The sequence below is a fragment of the Oncorhynchus gorbuscha genome, linkage group LG01, assembly GCF_021184085.1.
Source record: "Oncorhynchus gorbuscha isolate QuinsamMale2020 ecotype Even-year linkage group LG01, OgorEven_v1.0, whole genome shotgun sequence".
Classification (NCBI taxonomy): Eukaryota; Metazoa; Chordata; class Actinopteri; order Salmoniformes; family Salmonidae; genus Oncorhynchus; species Oncorhynchus gorbuscha.
This window is the reverse complement of record NC_060173.1, coordinates 76,543,884-76,559,920: the sequence shown is the minus strand read 5'-3', so window position 1 is coordinate 76,559,920 and position 16,037 is coordinate 76,543,884. Positions and strand designations below refer to the sequence as shown.

The 16,037-nt window shown below is 42.6% G+C and overlaps 2 protein-coding genes across 7 annotated transcripts in view; both read right to left on the bottom strand.

The window, feature by feature from the left end:
- Window positions 1-7,008: 7,008 nt before the first annotated feature.
- On the bottom strand, window positions 7,009-12,232 carry LOC124042251 (death-associated protein-like 1-A). Its single transcript, XM_046360667.1, has 4 exons — window positions 12,074-12,232; window positions 8,055-8,154; window positions 7,792-7,855; window positions 7,009-7,553 (listed from the first exon to the last, which is right to left on the bottom strand). The coding sequence occupies exons 1-4, from the start codon at window positions 12,138-12,140 to the stop codon at window positions 7,428-7,430; spliced, it is 357 nt and encodes a 118-aa protein (XP_046216623.1). The 5' UTR covers window positions 12,141-12,232; the 3' UTR covers window positions 7,009-7,427.
- Window positions 12,233-13,135: 903 nt separating this feature from the next.
- LOC124042212 (plakophilin-4-like) overlaps window positions 13,136-16,037 on the bottom strand; it is a 119,150-nt gene continuing 116,248 nt past the window's right edge. For 5 of the 6 annotated variants that reach the window (XM_046360630.1, XM_046360643.1, XM_046360647.1 and 2 more), the window contains 3 exons: window positions 15,852-15,983; window positions 14,760-14,833; window positions 13,136-14,256 (listed from right to left, as the gene is read on the bottom strand). In XM_046360630.1, coding sequence (XP_046216586.1) covers window positions 14,002-14,256; window positions 14,760-14,833; window positions 15,852-15,983 — 461 coding nt within the window. In that variant the 3' untranslated portion in view covers window positions 13,136-14,001. The remainder of the gene's footprint in view (window positions 14,257-14,759; window positions 14,834-15,851; window positions 15,984-16,037) is intronic. The other variant, XM_046360638.1, reaches the window with a different exon arrangement.

Genomic DNA, 16,037 nt, shown 5'->3' with positions numbered 1-16,037 from the left:
GTCGTGTTGTCTTGAAAGCACCATAAATCCAGAGAATGACAGATTTAGATTACAAAGTTTGATGGCAAAATTTGCCCACAAGGACCACCACCTTCCTGTTCAAGTGAGCACAGCACAACAAGGTGAGTCCAAAAATGTATTGTATGCTGTTGCATAAATTATGTAATATGCCAGGTAGATAGTATACTGTAGCTAAGAAAGTAATACTAAGTGTATGTTGTGTAGTAAGCTGTTAGTAGCCCACCCTAATAATATGGTCCCTTTCCCCTCATAACTAAGTTTAATGTTCTGACTTGGCACACTTGGTGGTGCCTATAGCCTGTTTTAGAGATATGTAATCATTGAATATTGTAAGAGCTTTCATTGTCTGCTTGTATGCCCCTTTTATTTATCCTACGCTTCTGACTTGGAATACAAATAGTTAAATTGACTACGTCCGTGTTAGCTCGCTCATTAATGTATGAATCAAAATTACGGATTGCCTCTTATCTGCTTGTCGTCCCCTTATGCCATAGCTTATACACCTCAATTGTCAGTAGAAACCACATTTGTTTAAGCAAGTCAGCCATATCAGCTATGTTTTTTAAAGGGAGTAAATGAGTCTGGATGAACTGTTTCGCTGCCAGACAAGGCTCCCGCTGATAGCCAGGTGTAGCAGTGGTAAGGATTCACTCCATGGTGCTGAAAAGAAAGTTCTGCAATTGGGAGAGCTTTATGTAGGCCCTAACAGTTTGTGGGCACAGTTTGTCACCGTTATAGTGTAATTCCTGTATTGTTTATTATTGTGTTGTGTTGTGTAGTCGCTTTGCTGGCATGCATCCCCATTCTTTTGTTGTTTGCCCCACCAAGATTTTCATCCTTAAATCGCCACTGGCAGCAAAGATAAAAAATAATAATAAATATAGGAAGAATTCCATACAGGTAGATGCAATTTCCCGCTCTCAATATCGGTGCATTCCTACTTCTTGGTCACCTGTACAATTGAACGATGTCCAATGATCCAACATGTTGTGCCCTCTAAAATCAAGTGGATATACAAAAAAAGACAAATACAACAACCACAGAAGTACGCTAGGCCACATTGGCTGCGGTTAGACAGGTGGCCCAATTCTGATATTTTTTCCACTAATTGGTCTTTTGACCAATCACATTCGATCTTTTCACATCAGTGTTTTTTTTTCAGATCTAATTGGTTTAAAAAAATAGTTAAACAAATAGTTTTTTACAATGCCTATAATTATTTTCTTGCGCAGAATAAATGTTGTGTTTTATTAAAATATAACAGAATATGATTATTAAGAAAGCAACAGAGTCCCTCTTACTCCTCCTCCCCACTGTGAGGCAAGGTTATTGTTGGACTCAAGTGTTTATTCAGCAGTACAGCAGACGTTAGAGGGGCAATCGACCCTGTCAGATGACTGGGAATGGGCAGTCATTGGCAGGGAAATGTGCCCTGTCCATCTGCAACTCAGCATACCAACCACCACTCCATCCCTCCACAAGTGACTATGAAGCCTCAGAATTACATACACAGAAGGTACCAAAGGTTTGGGTAAAATGTGTGTGTGAGAAGAATCACAGATATAAACTTTTGTAGCTCTTGAAAAAAAATATATAGCTTCCCTGTTATGGTTGATCTCCCCGCCCTACGGAAATCAAATTAACATAATAATACAAATTCCCATAAAAATCTGTCAGTTAGAGACGTTTTTTTTTTGTTGCATTGGATATGTCTCAATCCACCACATACGCATGCACTTCCGCAACTGTGGTGAAAGGTGAGAGAGCTAGAGCGGTGTTTGTCAGACCATGAGACATCCCGCAAATCGGTCTTCTCACAAAATTATCTGTAGCATCCGAACGGTTTGAGCTACACACTAATATGAAAAGGTGAGACTCTCACGTACATGTACATGTCGTTTGTTTTGCTCTCGGATGCCCACAGGCCTAGCATGTCTCGTCTGAAGGGAAGTACAGGGCTCCGGGCAGCCGAGCGGAAATGGAGGAAAACTCGCCTCCCTGCGGGCCTGGCATCCTTTCACTCCCCCCTCTCTACATTTTCCTCCTCTGTCTCTGCTGCTAAAGCCATTTTCTACCACTCTAAATTCCAAGCATCTGCCTCTAACCCTAGGAAGCTATTTGCCACCTTCTCCTCCCTCCTGAATCCTCCTCCCCCTCCCCCCCTCCTCCCTCTCTGCAGATGACTTCGTCAACCATTTTGAAAAGAAGATCGACGACATCCGATCCTCGTTTGCTAAGTCAAACGGCACCGCTGGTTCTGCTCACACTGCCCTACCCTGTGCTCTGACCTCTTTCTCCCCTCTCTCTCCAGATGAAATCTCGCGTCTTGTGACGGCCGGCCTCCCAACAACCTGCCCGCTTGACCCTATCCCCTCCTCTCTTCTCCAGACCATTTCCGGAGACCTTCTCCCTTACCTCACCTCGCTCATCAACTCATCCCTGACCGCTGGCTACGTCCCTTCCGTCTTCAAGAGAGCGAGAGTTGCACCCCTTCTGAAAAAACCTACACTCGATCCCTCCGATGTCAACAACTACAGACCAGTATCCCTTCTTTCTTTTCTCTCCAAAACTCTTGAACGTGCCGTCCTTGGCCAGCTCTCCCGCTATTTCTCTCTGAATGACCTTCTTGATCCAAATCAGTCAGGTTTCAAGACTAGTCATTCAACTGAGACTGCTCTTCTCTGTATCACGGAGGCGCTCCGCACTGCTAAAGCTAACTCTCTCTCCTCTGCTCTCATCCTTCTAGACCTATCGGCTGCCTTCGATACTGTGAACCATCAGATCCTCCTCTCCACCCTCTCCGAGTTGGGCATCTCCGGCGCGGCCCACGCTTGGATTGCGTCCTACCTGACAGGTCGCTCCTACCAGGTGGCGTGGCGAGAATCTGTCTCCTCACCACGCGCTCTCACCACTGGTGTCCCCCAGGGCTCTGTTCTAGGCCCTCTCCTATTCTCGCTATACACCAAGTCACTTGGCTCTGTCATAACCTCACATGGTCTCTCCTATCATTGCTATGCAGACGACACACAATTAATCTTCTCCTTTCCCCCTTCTGATGACCAGGTGGCGAATCGCATCTCTGCATGTCTGGCAGACATATCAGTGTGGATGACGGATCACCACCTCAAGCTGAACCTCGGCAAGACGGAGCTGCTCTTCCTCCCGGGAAGGACTGCCCGTTCCATGATCTCGCCATCACGGTTGACAACTCCATTGTGTCCTCCTCCCAGAGCGCTAAGAACCTTGGCGTGATCCTGGACAACACCCTGTCGTTCTCAACTAACATCAAGGCGGTGGCCCGTTCCTGTAGGTTCATGCTCTACAACATCCGCAGAGTACGACCCTGCCTCACACAGGAAGCAGCGCAGGTCCTAATCCAGGCACTTGTCATCTCCCGTCTGGATTACTGCAACTCGCTGTTGGCTGGACTCCCTGCTGTGCCATTAAACCCCTACAACTCATGCAGAACGCCGCAGCCCGTCTGGTGTTCAACCTTCCCAAGTTCCCTCACGTCACCCCGCTCCTCCGCTCTCTCCACTGGCTTCCAGTTGAAGCTCGCATCCGCTACAAGACCATGGTGCTTGCCTACGGAGCTGTGAGGGGAACGGCACCTCAGTACCTCCAGGCTCTGATCAGGCCCTACACCCAAACAAGGGCACTGCGTTCATCCACCTCTGGCCTGCTCGCCTCCCTACCACTGAGGAAGTACAGTTCCCGCTCAGCCCAGTCAAAACTGTTCGCTGCTCTGGCCCCCCAATGGTGGAACAAACTCCCTCACGACGCCAGGACAGCGGAGTCAATCACCACCTTCCGGAGACACCTGAAACCCCACCTCTTTAAGGAATACCTAGGATAGGATAAGTAATCCTTCTCACCCCCCCCCCTTAAGATTTAGATGCACTATTGTTCTACTGGATGTCATAAGGTGAATGCACCAATTTGTAAGTCGCTCTGGATAAGAGCATCTGCTAAATGACTTAAATGTAAATGTAAATGTAAGTATGCAGTGCATTCAGAAAATATTCAGACCCCTTCCCTTTTTCCACATTTTGTTACGTTACAGCCTTATTCTAAAATGGATTAAATCGTTTTTACCCTCAACAATCTACACACAATACCCCATGATGACAAAGCAAAAACAGGTGTTTAGAAATGTTTGCAAATGTATTAAACTGAAATATCACATTTACATAAGTATTCAGACCCTTTACTCAGGACTTTGTTGAAGCACCTTTGGCAGCGATTACAGGCTCGAGTCTTCTTGGTTATAACTCTACAAGCTTGGCACACCTGTATTTGTGGAGTTTCTCCCATTATTTTCTGCAGATCCTCTCAAGCTCTGCCAGGTTGGATGGGGAGCGTCTCTGCACAGCTATTTTCAGATCTCTCCAGAGGTGTTCGATTGGGTTCATGTCCAGGATCTGGCTGGGCCATTCATTGACATTGAGACTTGTCCCGAAGCAGCCCCTGCATTACGTTGGCTGTGTGCTTAGGGTCATTGTTCTATTGGAAGGTGAATTTTTGCCCCAGTCTGAGGTCCTGAATGATCTGGAGCAGGTTTTCATCAAGGATCTCTCTGTACTTTGCTCCGTTCATCTTTTCCTCGATCCTGACTAGACTCCCGGTCCCTGCCGCTAAAAAACATCCCCACAGCATGATGGCTGCCACCACCAAAGATTTAAATCTTGATTTCATCAGTTATGGGGTATTGTGTGTAGATTGATTAGGAAAAAATAATTGTATCCATTTTAGAATAAGGCTGTAACATAACATTTGTAAAATGTCAAGGGGTCTGAATACTTTCCAAATGCACTGTATAGTGCCAAAAATAAAGGGTTAAATACATGCTAAATAATTATCTCTCGGGTATAGGACAGACACTTCAGAACAAACAAACCTTTGATTTTTTTTGGGGGGGGACATCTTCTGTTCCATGTAGTGAATCTGTTATTCAATGCATTTGTATGGGTAACAGCAGTAAGACCCAAAAAATTACATATATTTTTTTGGATACTTCAAGGGATCTTAAAATTCTAAATCAAATAGCAAAATTAACCTTGGTATGACCTTCTTAAAACAATTCCATATAGCTTTGTTGACCCCCCCCTTTAGACGGGGCTTTTTAGACTCTTATGGGTTAAATACAAGTATTTTTTCAATTGAAACCAGTTGCAGTCATGAAATTGTATTGGGAATTGAAACAATGACCTCAGGGTTGACATTTCCTTGACAAAGGTTATTCATCACAATTAGTGTTGTAACAGGATTTATGTCATAAAAGTGCTGTGCTATGCATAAACAAAATGAAAAGGAAGTCTTAATGGATTATAGATAACTCAATGTGGCATATTTAGTATACAGCAAAGCAAATGCGCAGTCTAATTGCTATAATTAATAATGCAACGATTTACATTTACTGTATATTGAGTATCAAAACATTTACTTAAGTCTATTTTGTCATATTAATGAATCACTTCATGCTTTGGTTCATTCCTGTAACACAGCCAGATGCCCTGTACTATGGGACAGGGTGTGTGTGTGTGTGTGTGTGTGTGTGTGTGCATTGCTTATTTCTGTCCACCAGTCTCCTCATTATGCATGCACAGGTAACCAGCCAAATCCCAGCGGATCAAAGAGCCTCAACACAGCTGAAGGAGGGAACAAAGCCAGTACCTTCTCATATTCCAAATCTGTCCAAACTCACCATCTGCTAGAATGGAAGCTGGCAAAGGCTGCCAGCTGTTGTAAAAGTATTTGTTTCCAAGGTTATTCAACTGCCTACCTCCATCTTACAAAATGCCTAAGGCTAACATAGCATATCGTCTCCCTGTGTGCCATAAAAGCCCTTCACTGTCACTGACAGCTGACTTCTTTGCCACAAAGATAGACAAAAGATTAAAATGTAAGCCGTGAGGTGACTGCAAAGTGAAGCCCAAACGAAATGGTTTAAGAGCCGGTTTTGGGTCCTACAGTATTCCCCCCCCCCTCCACACACATTCCAGATCATAATCTTACATGGTCAGTAAGACCTCACTCACACCAAGCCATAACTGCTCTGCAATCCTCAAATATTTTCACTATGTACAGCTGTATGCATCAACTTCCTTTTACTTAATGTGCCTATACTCTGCAACGCCCAGTTACTAAAAATACATGTACAGTATGACTGCCAGGAAGAAAAGTAAACTGTGTAGACATCATACAAATGCTTAGGATATAAGAGACTTGCTGTCTGTTTATCATAAAACAGCCGACTACCCAATAAGAGTGGAGCACTACTTCGGTTACTATCAGATAAGAGCCCCTAGATACTCTATGGTGGCTCTGGAAGTCTTCAGTGCGTTGCTGGGTTGAGCCTCAGATATTTTGTGAGTGCACTATAAGAGAGGTCTACACATGCCGAGAACTTCTTCCAAAGAAGCACTTCCATTCAAAGACAGTCTTCTGTGGGTCAGTTTCGGTGGACAGTGAGGCAAAGCTTCCCGAGACATGCCAGAGGAAGTTTCACTCTCAGAAACCATGGTATTGTATGCTGTAATAACATGACTAAAGTATGTAGATTATGGAAATGTAGGCTAGTGTTCAAGCTCATGTGGAAGAACGGCTCCTGTCAATAGGAGAGGCCAGCGAGACAGAAAATACCTCACAACAGGGAAGATACACCCAAAGACCTTTGGCAATAGTGCAGTCATGACATCTGATCTTCAGGTAGGATGAGCAGTTTCTAACTTGGAACCCCCCCCCACCAGAGTTCCCAGTCGACTTAAACTCACTGAAGTCAAAGATTTCAGAGTTGTCCCAGTTGTCTTGAACACGACATACAAGTGTGACGCATAAAGAAGAAAAAAAAAATGTCCTTCAAGCTGATAATGTACTTGTCACCACCCTGTGGTCACGACAACATTTGCAGCATGATAAACACTTTCAACCGAACTGATTATAAATGGTAACCTTGTTAACCATAAAACAAAAAGGACATGTTTCTAACGCCATGCAACTTTTTTTTTTATTCAAGCCGTAAACAAATGCTAAGCTTTTCACTATGAAAAACAGACACGGATGAAACAGTCAGACATCCATCTTATACACTCTTATTCAACATACCAATTCCAAAATCCCCACCATGTGTGTTTTAGTTCACTTGCATACACTCAGTAAAAAAGGCACAGTAAATGCTGGTTTGTAGTAAGCAGACCACCCATATCCCGACAAAGCCCCACTTTCACCTAAAAGCAGTTACAAAGTTCAACCAATTCAAAGTAGATGAATGGATTCTAGAGCACTAAACGTTCAAATCTTTTCTGACATCTCATGTTGGTCCTTTCATGCATGTAACTAAACCTTCCTGCTAGTCTTTCACAGTTGACTTCACATGTTTCCTTCAGGCAACTTCAACACGTGTCGCTTCAAAACTTCTTCGGTTGCTGGATGCAGAAGGTAGACTTGAAAGCTGGCGAGTGTGCCTTCTCCAAAGCAGGTCTGAGTCTGCTGTGTTTCACACTTACTGGGGTCTCTGGGAAGTCATGTCCCAACTGAAACAATTAAGAAATAATATAATATAAAATATAATATAAAATCATGGCTGACCAAGCAATATGGAAGAGAACTATTTTACTATGCCAGTCTGTAGTAGGTAGGCTATGAGTAAATGTTGACTTGCATGATCATTACAAATGAAGCCAAATGATTGTAGTTTACAGCTAAACCGGTTTCTTGGCCAACCCTTGTGGGACACAAATGCAGCCATTATTTTACATCAGATATCCTTACCTTGTCAAGTGTCCCTGACATCAAGACACTGACTAGCTGCATTCGGCTGGAAGTGGCTGCAGATCTAGAACAGTATGACATGTTTAAAGACAAACTCAACATTGCAGTTAAAGGTTTTCCTGATGTTCTCTTAAATATATATTTAAAAAATAAAATACATCATCCAAGCTCCGTCAATCAGCGAGACCCTGTAGATGGAGTATTAGGTGGTATTCATTAAGTACCTAATGGAATTAAACAGGTAGGGACTACCTGAACTGTACCTGGGTTTGGGAATCTTGTGTTCCCTCTCTGGGTTCACATGGTGGGTGGCATGACTCTCCTCATAGCTCTTCTTGGCCACTCGTTTCCCCCCAGCCTTCACTGTGGATCCAGAGTGGAACAGTTTTAAATAAATAGTTAACATTCTCATTCTTTGCCAATCCAGCATTAACTGCAACATCCTTCTCACCTGTTAAAAAAAAAGTTAAAACTAGTCAGAGTTAATGTAAGACTAAACAACTGTGCATGTTGTAATACCAGTTGGTCTACTTCAATATAGAAGTAGATTGTGAGAATATCAGTGCTGACGTTGGTAGACTGATCAAGAGGTGGCACTGGCAGTGAGAATACAGTTAAGCATTGTCATCTTATTTTCCTCAGCTGCTTGCAAGAGGCAGGGTTAATCAAAACAAATATACTTTACCCACATCCTGTCAAAGCAACAAGTGCTTATAACCAAACAATGTGCAGCTCTGATCAGAGAAATAATTTAATTTGAGAGTCCCTTTCAGGGTCCATGTGTATTAAGCACATCTCAGAGTAGGGCAAAGCGCTCCTACTCTTGATATGGCCCCAGAACTAGTTTTGTGGGACATCATGTCACACCATAAGTCTAGTCAACAGGCAGTGAACTACAGAAAGTTTTCATACCACTCGACTTATTCCACATTGTGTTACAGAAGGAATTCAAAATGGATTCACTCCCGCACCACCAAGAGACAAAGTGAAAACATGTTTTCTAAATGTACGCAAGTATTCACACCAGAGTCAACACATTTTTGAATCACCTTTGGCAGCAATTACAACTCAGTTTCTGGGTAAGTCTACGTTTTGCACACCTGGATTGTACAATATTGCACATTCTTTAAAAAAAAAGTTAAAGCTCGATCAAGTTGGTTGTTGATCATTGCTAGACAGCCATTTAAGTCTTGCCATTAATTTAAGTCAAAACTGTAACTAGGCTACTCAGGATCATTCAAGTAATTTTGGTAAGCAACTTCAGTGTGTTTGGCTGTGCATTTTAAGTTATTGTCCTGCGTAAAGGTGGATTTGTCTCCCTGTGTCTGTTGAAAAGCAGACTGTACCAGGTTTCCCACCCCCTCCAGGACTATGCCTGTGCTTTTTATCCTTAAATTTAAAATAATCCTTACAGATGACAAGCATACCCATAACATGATGCAGACACCACCATGCTTTAAAATACAAAGACTGGTACTCAGTGATGTCGTTGGATATGCCCCAAACATAATGCATGCCAAAATAAAAATTTGACACATTTTTTGCAGTTTTGCTTAATTGGAAACAGGATGTATATTTTGGAATACTTTCATTCTGTACAGGGTTCATTTTCACTCTGTGAATTAGGTTAGAGTAACTACAATGTTGTTCCATTCTCAGTTGTCGCCTACCACAGCCATTACACTCCGTAATTGTGTCCAAGTCAACATTGCCCTCATCGTGAAATCCTGGAGTGGTTTCCTGCTTCTTCAGCAACCGAGTTAGGAAGGAAGCCTGTATCTTTGTAATGACTGGGTGTATTGATACACCATCCAAAGTTGAATTAATAACTTCACCATGATCAAAGGGATCAGTCTTTTTCTTAACCCATCTACCAATGATTGCCCTTCTTTGCAAGGCATTGGAAAACATCCCTGGCCTTTGTTTACTGCTCGACTGAGGTACCTAAGAGATAATTGTATGTGTGGGCTACAGAGATGAGATCATTCAAAAATCATGTTAAACACCATTATTGCACACAGAGGGAGTCCATGCAACTTAAGCACATTCTTACCCCTGAATTTATTTAGTATTGCCATAGCAAAGGGGTTGAATACTTGATGCAAACATTTCAGCTTTACATCATTTAATTTTTTAAAATTTATTTATTAAAGAATGAAAACATAATTCCACTTTGAAATTAAGGGGTATTGCGTGTAGGCCAGTGACAAAATCTAACTTAATCAATTTTAAAATCAGGCTGTAACAAAAAAGTGGGAAAAGTCAAGGGGTGTGAATACTTTGAAGGCACTGTACATATATTCAACTACTAATGTTATTACATTTTGCAGTAGCTTGGTGGTAGTTGAACTAACTCAAATCTATACTGAAAAAATATATAAAAGGCAACATGTAAAGTGCTGGTCCCTTGTTTAATTAGCTGAACTAAAATGGCCCAGAAAACATGTATCATTTGCCAAGATAATCCATCCACCTGACAGGTGTGGCATATCAAGAAGCTGATTGAATAGCATTACACAGATGCACCTTGTGCTGGGGGCAAAGGCCACAATTGTTTTTAGTTTTGTAACACCAGAATGCCACAATTGTCTCAAGTCGAGAGGGCGCAAATTGCATGCTGACTGGAGTAATGTCCACCAGAGATGTTGCTAGAATTTAAAGCTACCTCAGTAATGTTAAAGAATTTGGCAGTACGTCCAACCGGCCTCAACTACAGACCCCGTGTAACCACGCCAACCCAAGACCTCCACATCCAGCTTCTTCACCTGCGGGATCGCCTGAGACCAGCCACCCAGACAGCTGATGAAACGGAAGATTATTTCTGCCTGTAATAAAGCCTTTTTGTGGGGGAAAACTAATTATGATTGGCTGGGCCTGGCTCTCAAGTGGTTGGGCCCCTGCCCAGTCATGTAAAAACCCATAGATTAGGGCCTAATGCATTTATTTAATTTGACTGATTTCCTTATGAACTTTTACTAAGTAATATTGTTGAAATTGTTGCATGTTGTGTTTATATTTTAGTTCAGCATTGGTAACATTTTTAGTAGTTACCTTTGTCATGAAGCCAACTACTGGAACTACACTGTATTAGGCAATAATTTCCTTTCAGCATCAGACCTGCCTAATTCTTATTTCAAACACTGTGCCTCATTCTGTGTTAAAGACACGAAATTAGACATTCTCTTAATATCTGACTCCAGAGTGATCTGTTCTTGCAATTTGTAAACTGACATGTCAGATTTTCCATTTTTTGTAGTTTGGATGTAGTGAACTACTTTTTCCTACATACAATGTAACTTTTGTGGCGCCCAAACACAATTAATATAATTAAATCATAGATACCATTCTCAATGACACCTAGTCTATAAGCGGGAGATATGTTCTATTTATATGCTTTCCGTTTAAGCTTATACTTTTGTACGACAGCTTCAAACACCTAAAAATACAATATTTGGGGTTATGGATCATATATTTCACAGCGGTTTAGATGGTACACTAATTCTCTACACTTTTACTTGTTTTGTCACAAATTTAAAATTAGGCGAACTATTAGAATTTTAGCAACCAGGAAATGGCGGGGTGATTTCTGCAAAGTGCATCTTTAAGGGTAGCTTTAGTGTAAATGTATTTCTTCCAGTGTGAAGGACCTGCCTGGTACCTTGGAAAACTATTTTCAGAGCACTGGTAGCGTCCCAAACACTGCCAATAGACATTCAGCCTTCATGAAGTACGGCGGCGTCGCAATAATGCCGTTAATTAGCATTTTAATAAACAGTTTGACTGTGATTATGACTCAAAAACATATGTACAAGCAAGTACCTGCATTGGGAAATATTCACTTAACTACATGAACCTCAGTGCTGGCCATCCTGTCCCTCGAGCAAAGAATGTAACACGGTTGAACAATAGGCTATGCTATACACTGATTCAAGTTCCATACCGCATTGTGACGATAAATACAATTACAAGTAACAAGGATGAGAGCATTTAGGCCTACTACTGCATGCAATCGTTAGGAGTTCCCATATCTTATTAGTTTACCACCCACGCACTTGAGATTTGAGCGTGCGTATCAACACTGTAGCAGAACTGTAACAATGTTCGCACAAGATGAAAACAAAAATAAATTCAACAGGAAGAGTAGACCTATATGGTAAATACACTGAATGTGGACCCCATTTACTTTCTCAAAATAACCCATTACATCGAACACATTGTTATACAAAGAAAATACGCAGTTCAGTGACAATTACGAATTAGTGTGAATTAATCGACAATATACCTGCTGGAGGATGGCCAGCCTTCAATTCAAGACTCTCTCTCATTTCAGATTTAGATAGCTGAACCATTCTTGACTTCTGAACAACAATAACAGAGCACAAACTAGAACAATACCAACTCCGTTGCTTTTATACTGCTGAAAGGAGAATGACGTAGCTGATGCAGGAAGCAAGCATCAGCATATGGGACTGCAGCACTAATTTATTCCACACGAGTGGACCAGACATATGGCGTGAGCAGCCTCAAACAGTTACATTGTTTTATTTAGTAGATCGATTGGCGCATTTGTGTCTGTGGTGCGCATTGAGGATGTTTATGATCTAATCATATTTCCTACCTACCAATCCTGTCGTTTATACAACACTATTGCCTCGTTCAAAAACAACCTTCAGGCACTCCCCTCTGTGTTTGCAGATCTGAATAAAGCAGGATAGAAGTAAGCAATATGGTAATTCACCATCAGGTTGGGTAGAGCATATACATTGCTATCTGACTTTTTAAAGATCTGTACATTATGAATGACCTAGAGTACAGGGAGGGGCAACAGATTGTTTTTGAACAGAACTCGTCTCACATTTATCTTATGTAATAAATTGCTATTTATGTAATAAATTGTTTAAAACAACTTGATATCCTGGCAAGAAGCAGTGCCTGCATTGTCAGTCTTTTTTTGTCACTTCTAACAACTTTTAAAGTGTTTATCTGAAAAGGTCTATTGTCTAGTCCTGAAATAAGACAAAGAAAATGCTGAGTGCCTGATAATTCTTTATCATGTTGGTTGTTTCCCAAATGGCACCCTACTCCCTATATAGTGCACTACTTTTGACCAGGGCCCACATGGTTCTGGTCAAAAGGGGCACATAGGTCTCTGGTCAAAAGTATTGCACTATATAGGGAATAGGGTGCCATTTGGGGACCGTGGTCAAAAGAAGTGCACTATGTAGGGAGAAGAGTGGCGCTATGTACGGGAATAGAGTGGCACTTGGGATGCAACCTTCTTTTTCTACGTTATGCATGCAAAGACGAGAGGATGAGCAACAGAAGGGAGGAGTTGTAAGAGCTCTTCATGGACCAAACGTTCACATTTATTTCTGTTGGTTGGTGTGCAAAGAAAATGGCAGTGAACCATCCCATGAAAGGTCCAGCACAGAAAATGGAAAAATAAAGAGAATATCTGCAAAGTCACAAAAATGTCTGCAATTACACAATTCATTGAAAAAAAAACAAAAGTCAACTTTTATTAACTTTGCAAGTTTGTGTTATGATGTAATCTTTTCCCACCTCTCTTTCCTTCTTCATATACTGCATTTATAGATCTATAATATAGATTTGACATGGCACAAGTCTTTACCAGTGCTGATGAGCGTCAACCATGTGGCATTCTTTTCTGTATTTACAATTAAATGACGAAAATGTACAACACTCCATGGCATACACAATCTCAACATTAAGAACAAATACAATGTGATCCCTCTGTACAAACTAACATCTTTAGATTACTTTTTTTTTTTTACAGATATGAGTTCATGATCCATTTTAGCCTACAGACATACACATACACATTCCCCATCTGACTCTTTACCACAAACCTTCCGTCACATATCCCACACCTTCACCATGCTACCACAGCAACAGGGTTTCCAAAAGAAAAACGAACATCTAGACCGAGCAGAACGCCGCTCACAATGATGTCCAATGCCGACCATTCCCCAAACACACCACTGCATGATTCCCTCTCTTCGTTTAAAACAACAACCACATTCCTTGATTTCCTTCTTTCTTTGGCTAACGTTCTGTTTCTCCATCTGCCATCGCTTCCACTCCCACATTCAGATTCACTTTTTTTTATTTGAATTTTGATTTTTTTTTAACAAACACAAATAAAAGTTAATGGACGAGTTCATCAGATGGGTTCCAAAGATGGAGTCCCTATACCCAGGAGTCTGGTGAGCCTGGGTACTGCTCCGCCCTGTAGGAAGGCCTCCGGGTGGTGGAGTAAAAGTCCACGTAGTTCGTGGTGGATTTGAGTCCGTGGCCGTGCGACTGAGAGCTGTAGTCTGCCGTGGGGGGGAAGGTGACTACTTCCTCCACATAGGGTTCCTCGTAGCCGTGCGGAGACTGCAGGTACATTCTGTAGGAGTCGTAGTTCCGCCTGCTCGGCTCCTCGGTGTAGTACACCTGCTGCTGTGGAGACGAGAGGAGCAAAGCTAAATCAGGTCTGTTTGTGTGAAAAGCGGGAACATATCTACTTTGAAGTCCAGTGTTTGTTTGATTTATGGGTCATTTTTGGTTGAAATTAACTCACACTCTTTTGGCGCTTTCCCAGACACAGATTAAACCTGGTCCTAAAAACCAAGATCAATCGAGAATCTCAATTTTAAAAAAGCTTTTTAGTCGAGGACTAGGCTTAATCCGTGTCCGGGAAACGGCCCCTATGTGTATTGAAACTCAAGCTGCATGGCTATACAGGGTTGGGTGCAATATCCTGATTGTCCAGTCTGAGAGGGAGTGGAGGGAGGGAACTGAGCTTCCCTCTCCCTGGGTGCTATCTAGGTGCCTGAAACGACCCAGCCCTTCCCTCTCACAGCAGTCACATCCCCTCTAACTCAAACAATGGCTGATATGATGGATGTCTCCCAGATGGAGACATCCAGGAGGGACTGATTTAGAGTCTGTATTGTATTTACCTGTGTTCTTCTGGGGTCCTCTCTTGTAGGCGAGGGGTAAGAGCCAATGTAATATGGCGGTGGCTTTCCAGTCCCTGGCAGAGAAATGCACAACATAATGGTATAACTTCAGCTTCGCCATGAACTTGACTTGTTAGCGTACAGTGTGTCAAATATCCCATTCCACACATTCCCTTAGGCATGATGTCTGTATAACGGTCAGATACAGCTACGCTGGACAGAACAGACTAATAGCATACAGTCAAATGGTTGGGCACCAGTGTCTTAATGTTTGCAAAGCCTGTGGGATGGTATTTTCTTTGGCCCATTTTCAAGCCAGAGGAATCCTGAAAGTCATTTTCCACTCTTTGTTCCCAACATTCTGGGTTTTCATGGCTGGCCCAGGGAGTGTGGCTGGGTAGACAGGAGGGGTAGGCGGGGTTAATGTGGATGAGGCTGCAGCTCTGTTTACTCAGCGCCCCATTGAGGATTGTCCGTCTGGCTGCGGCGAGTCTGGGTGCCCTGCATACCTAGCCTACGTCCCAAATGGCACCCTATTCCCTATGCAGTGCACTACTTTTGACCAGGGCTCTGGTCAAAAAGTAGTGCACTACATAGGGAACAGGGTGCCATTTGGGAAGTAGCCCTACTGTTCCTCAGGGCAACTGACAATGGCCGCTTTGTAGTGGCTGCACAGCCAAGCGGCTCACAATGCGGGTGGACCAGCAACTCTATTGATCAGCAGACCCACTTAAACGCAACAAAAAGGCTCAAATGCTCTTTTGAACTTAGCCGATCGTCCAAGAGCCTCCAGCTCCCAATAAGAGAGATAAGAAAGAGGGAGATAGGGTGGTCGAGGTGGAGCTGGGGGAGAGCTAGGGGAGAGCTAGAGGAGAGGGGGCATGGAATATGATTCCTGGTAGTGGTGAGGGGAGATCAAATAGATTACAGCCTACATAGAGGTAAAAATGACCCGAGGGGATGCTTTAATCACAGTCTGGTGTACATGGCTGACACATTCTCAATCACATTCCAAAGTCTCACGTGATAGCCTGTGTTTTATGTACAGTAATAATTCTGAGATCATGAGAATTCTGGACGCACATCGCTTACCTGTATATTGATATTTATGTACATTGTTGTCCCCTTGGTTATTATAAAATTGCATAGTTGACGGTGCCCTCTGATAATCAGAACGGTGTTCTTTGATTCCCAGTATTGCAGGAGAAGAGGTGGCACTACCAGCTGTGAACAACAGAACACGGAGGTGAGAAGGATGAAAAGCTTAATTGAACCGTC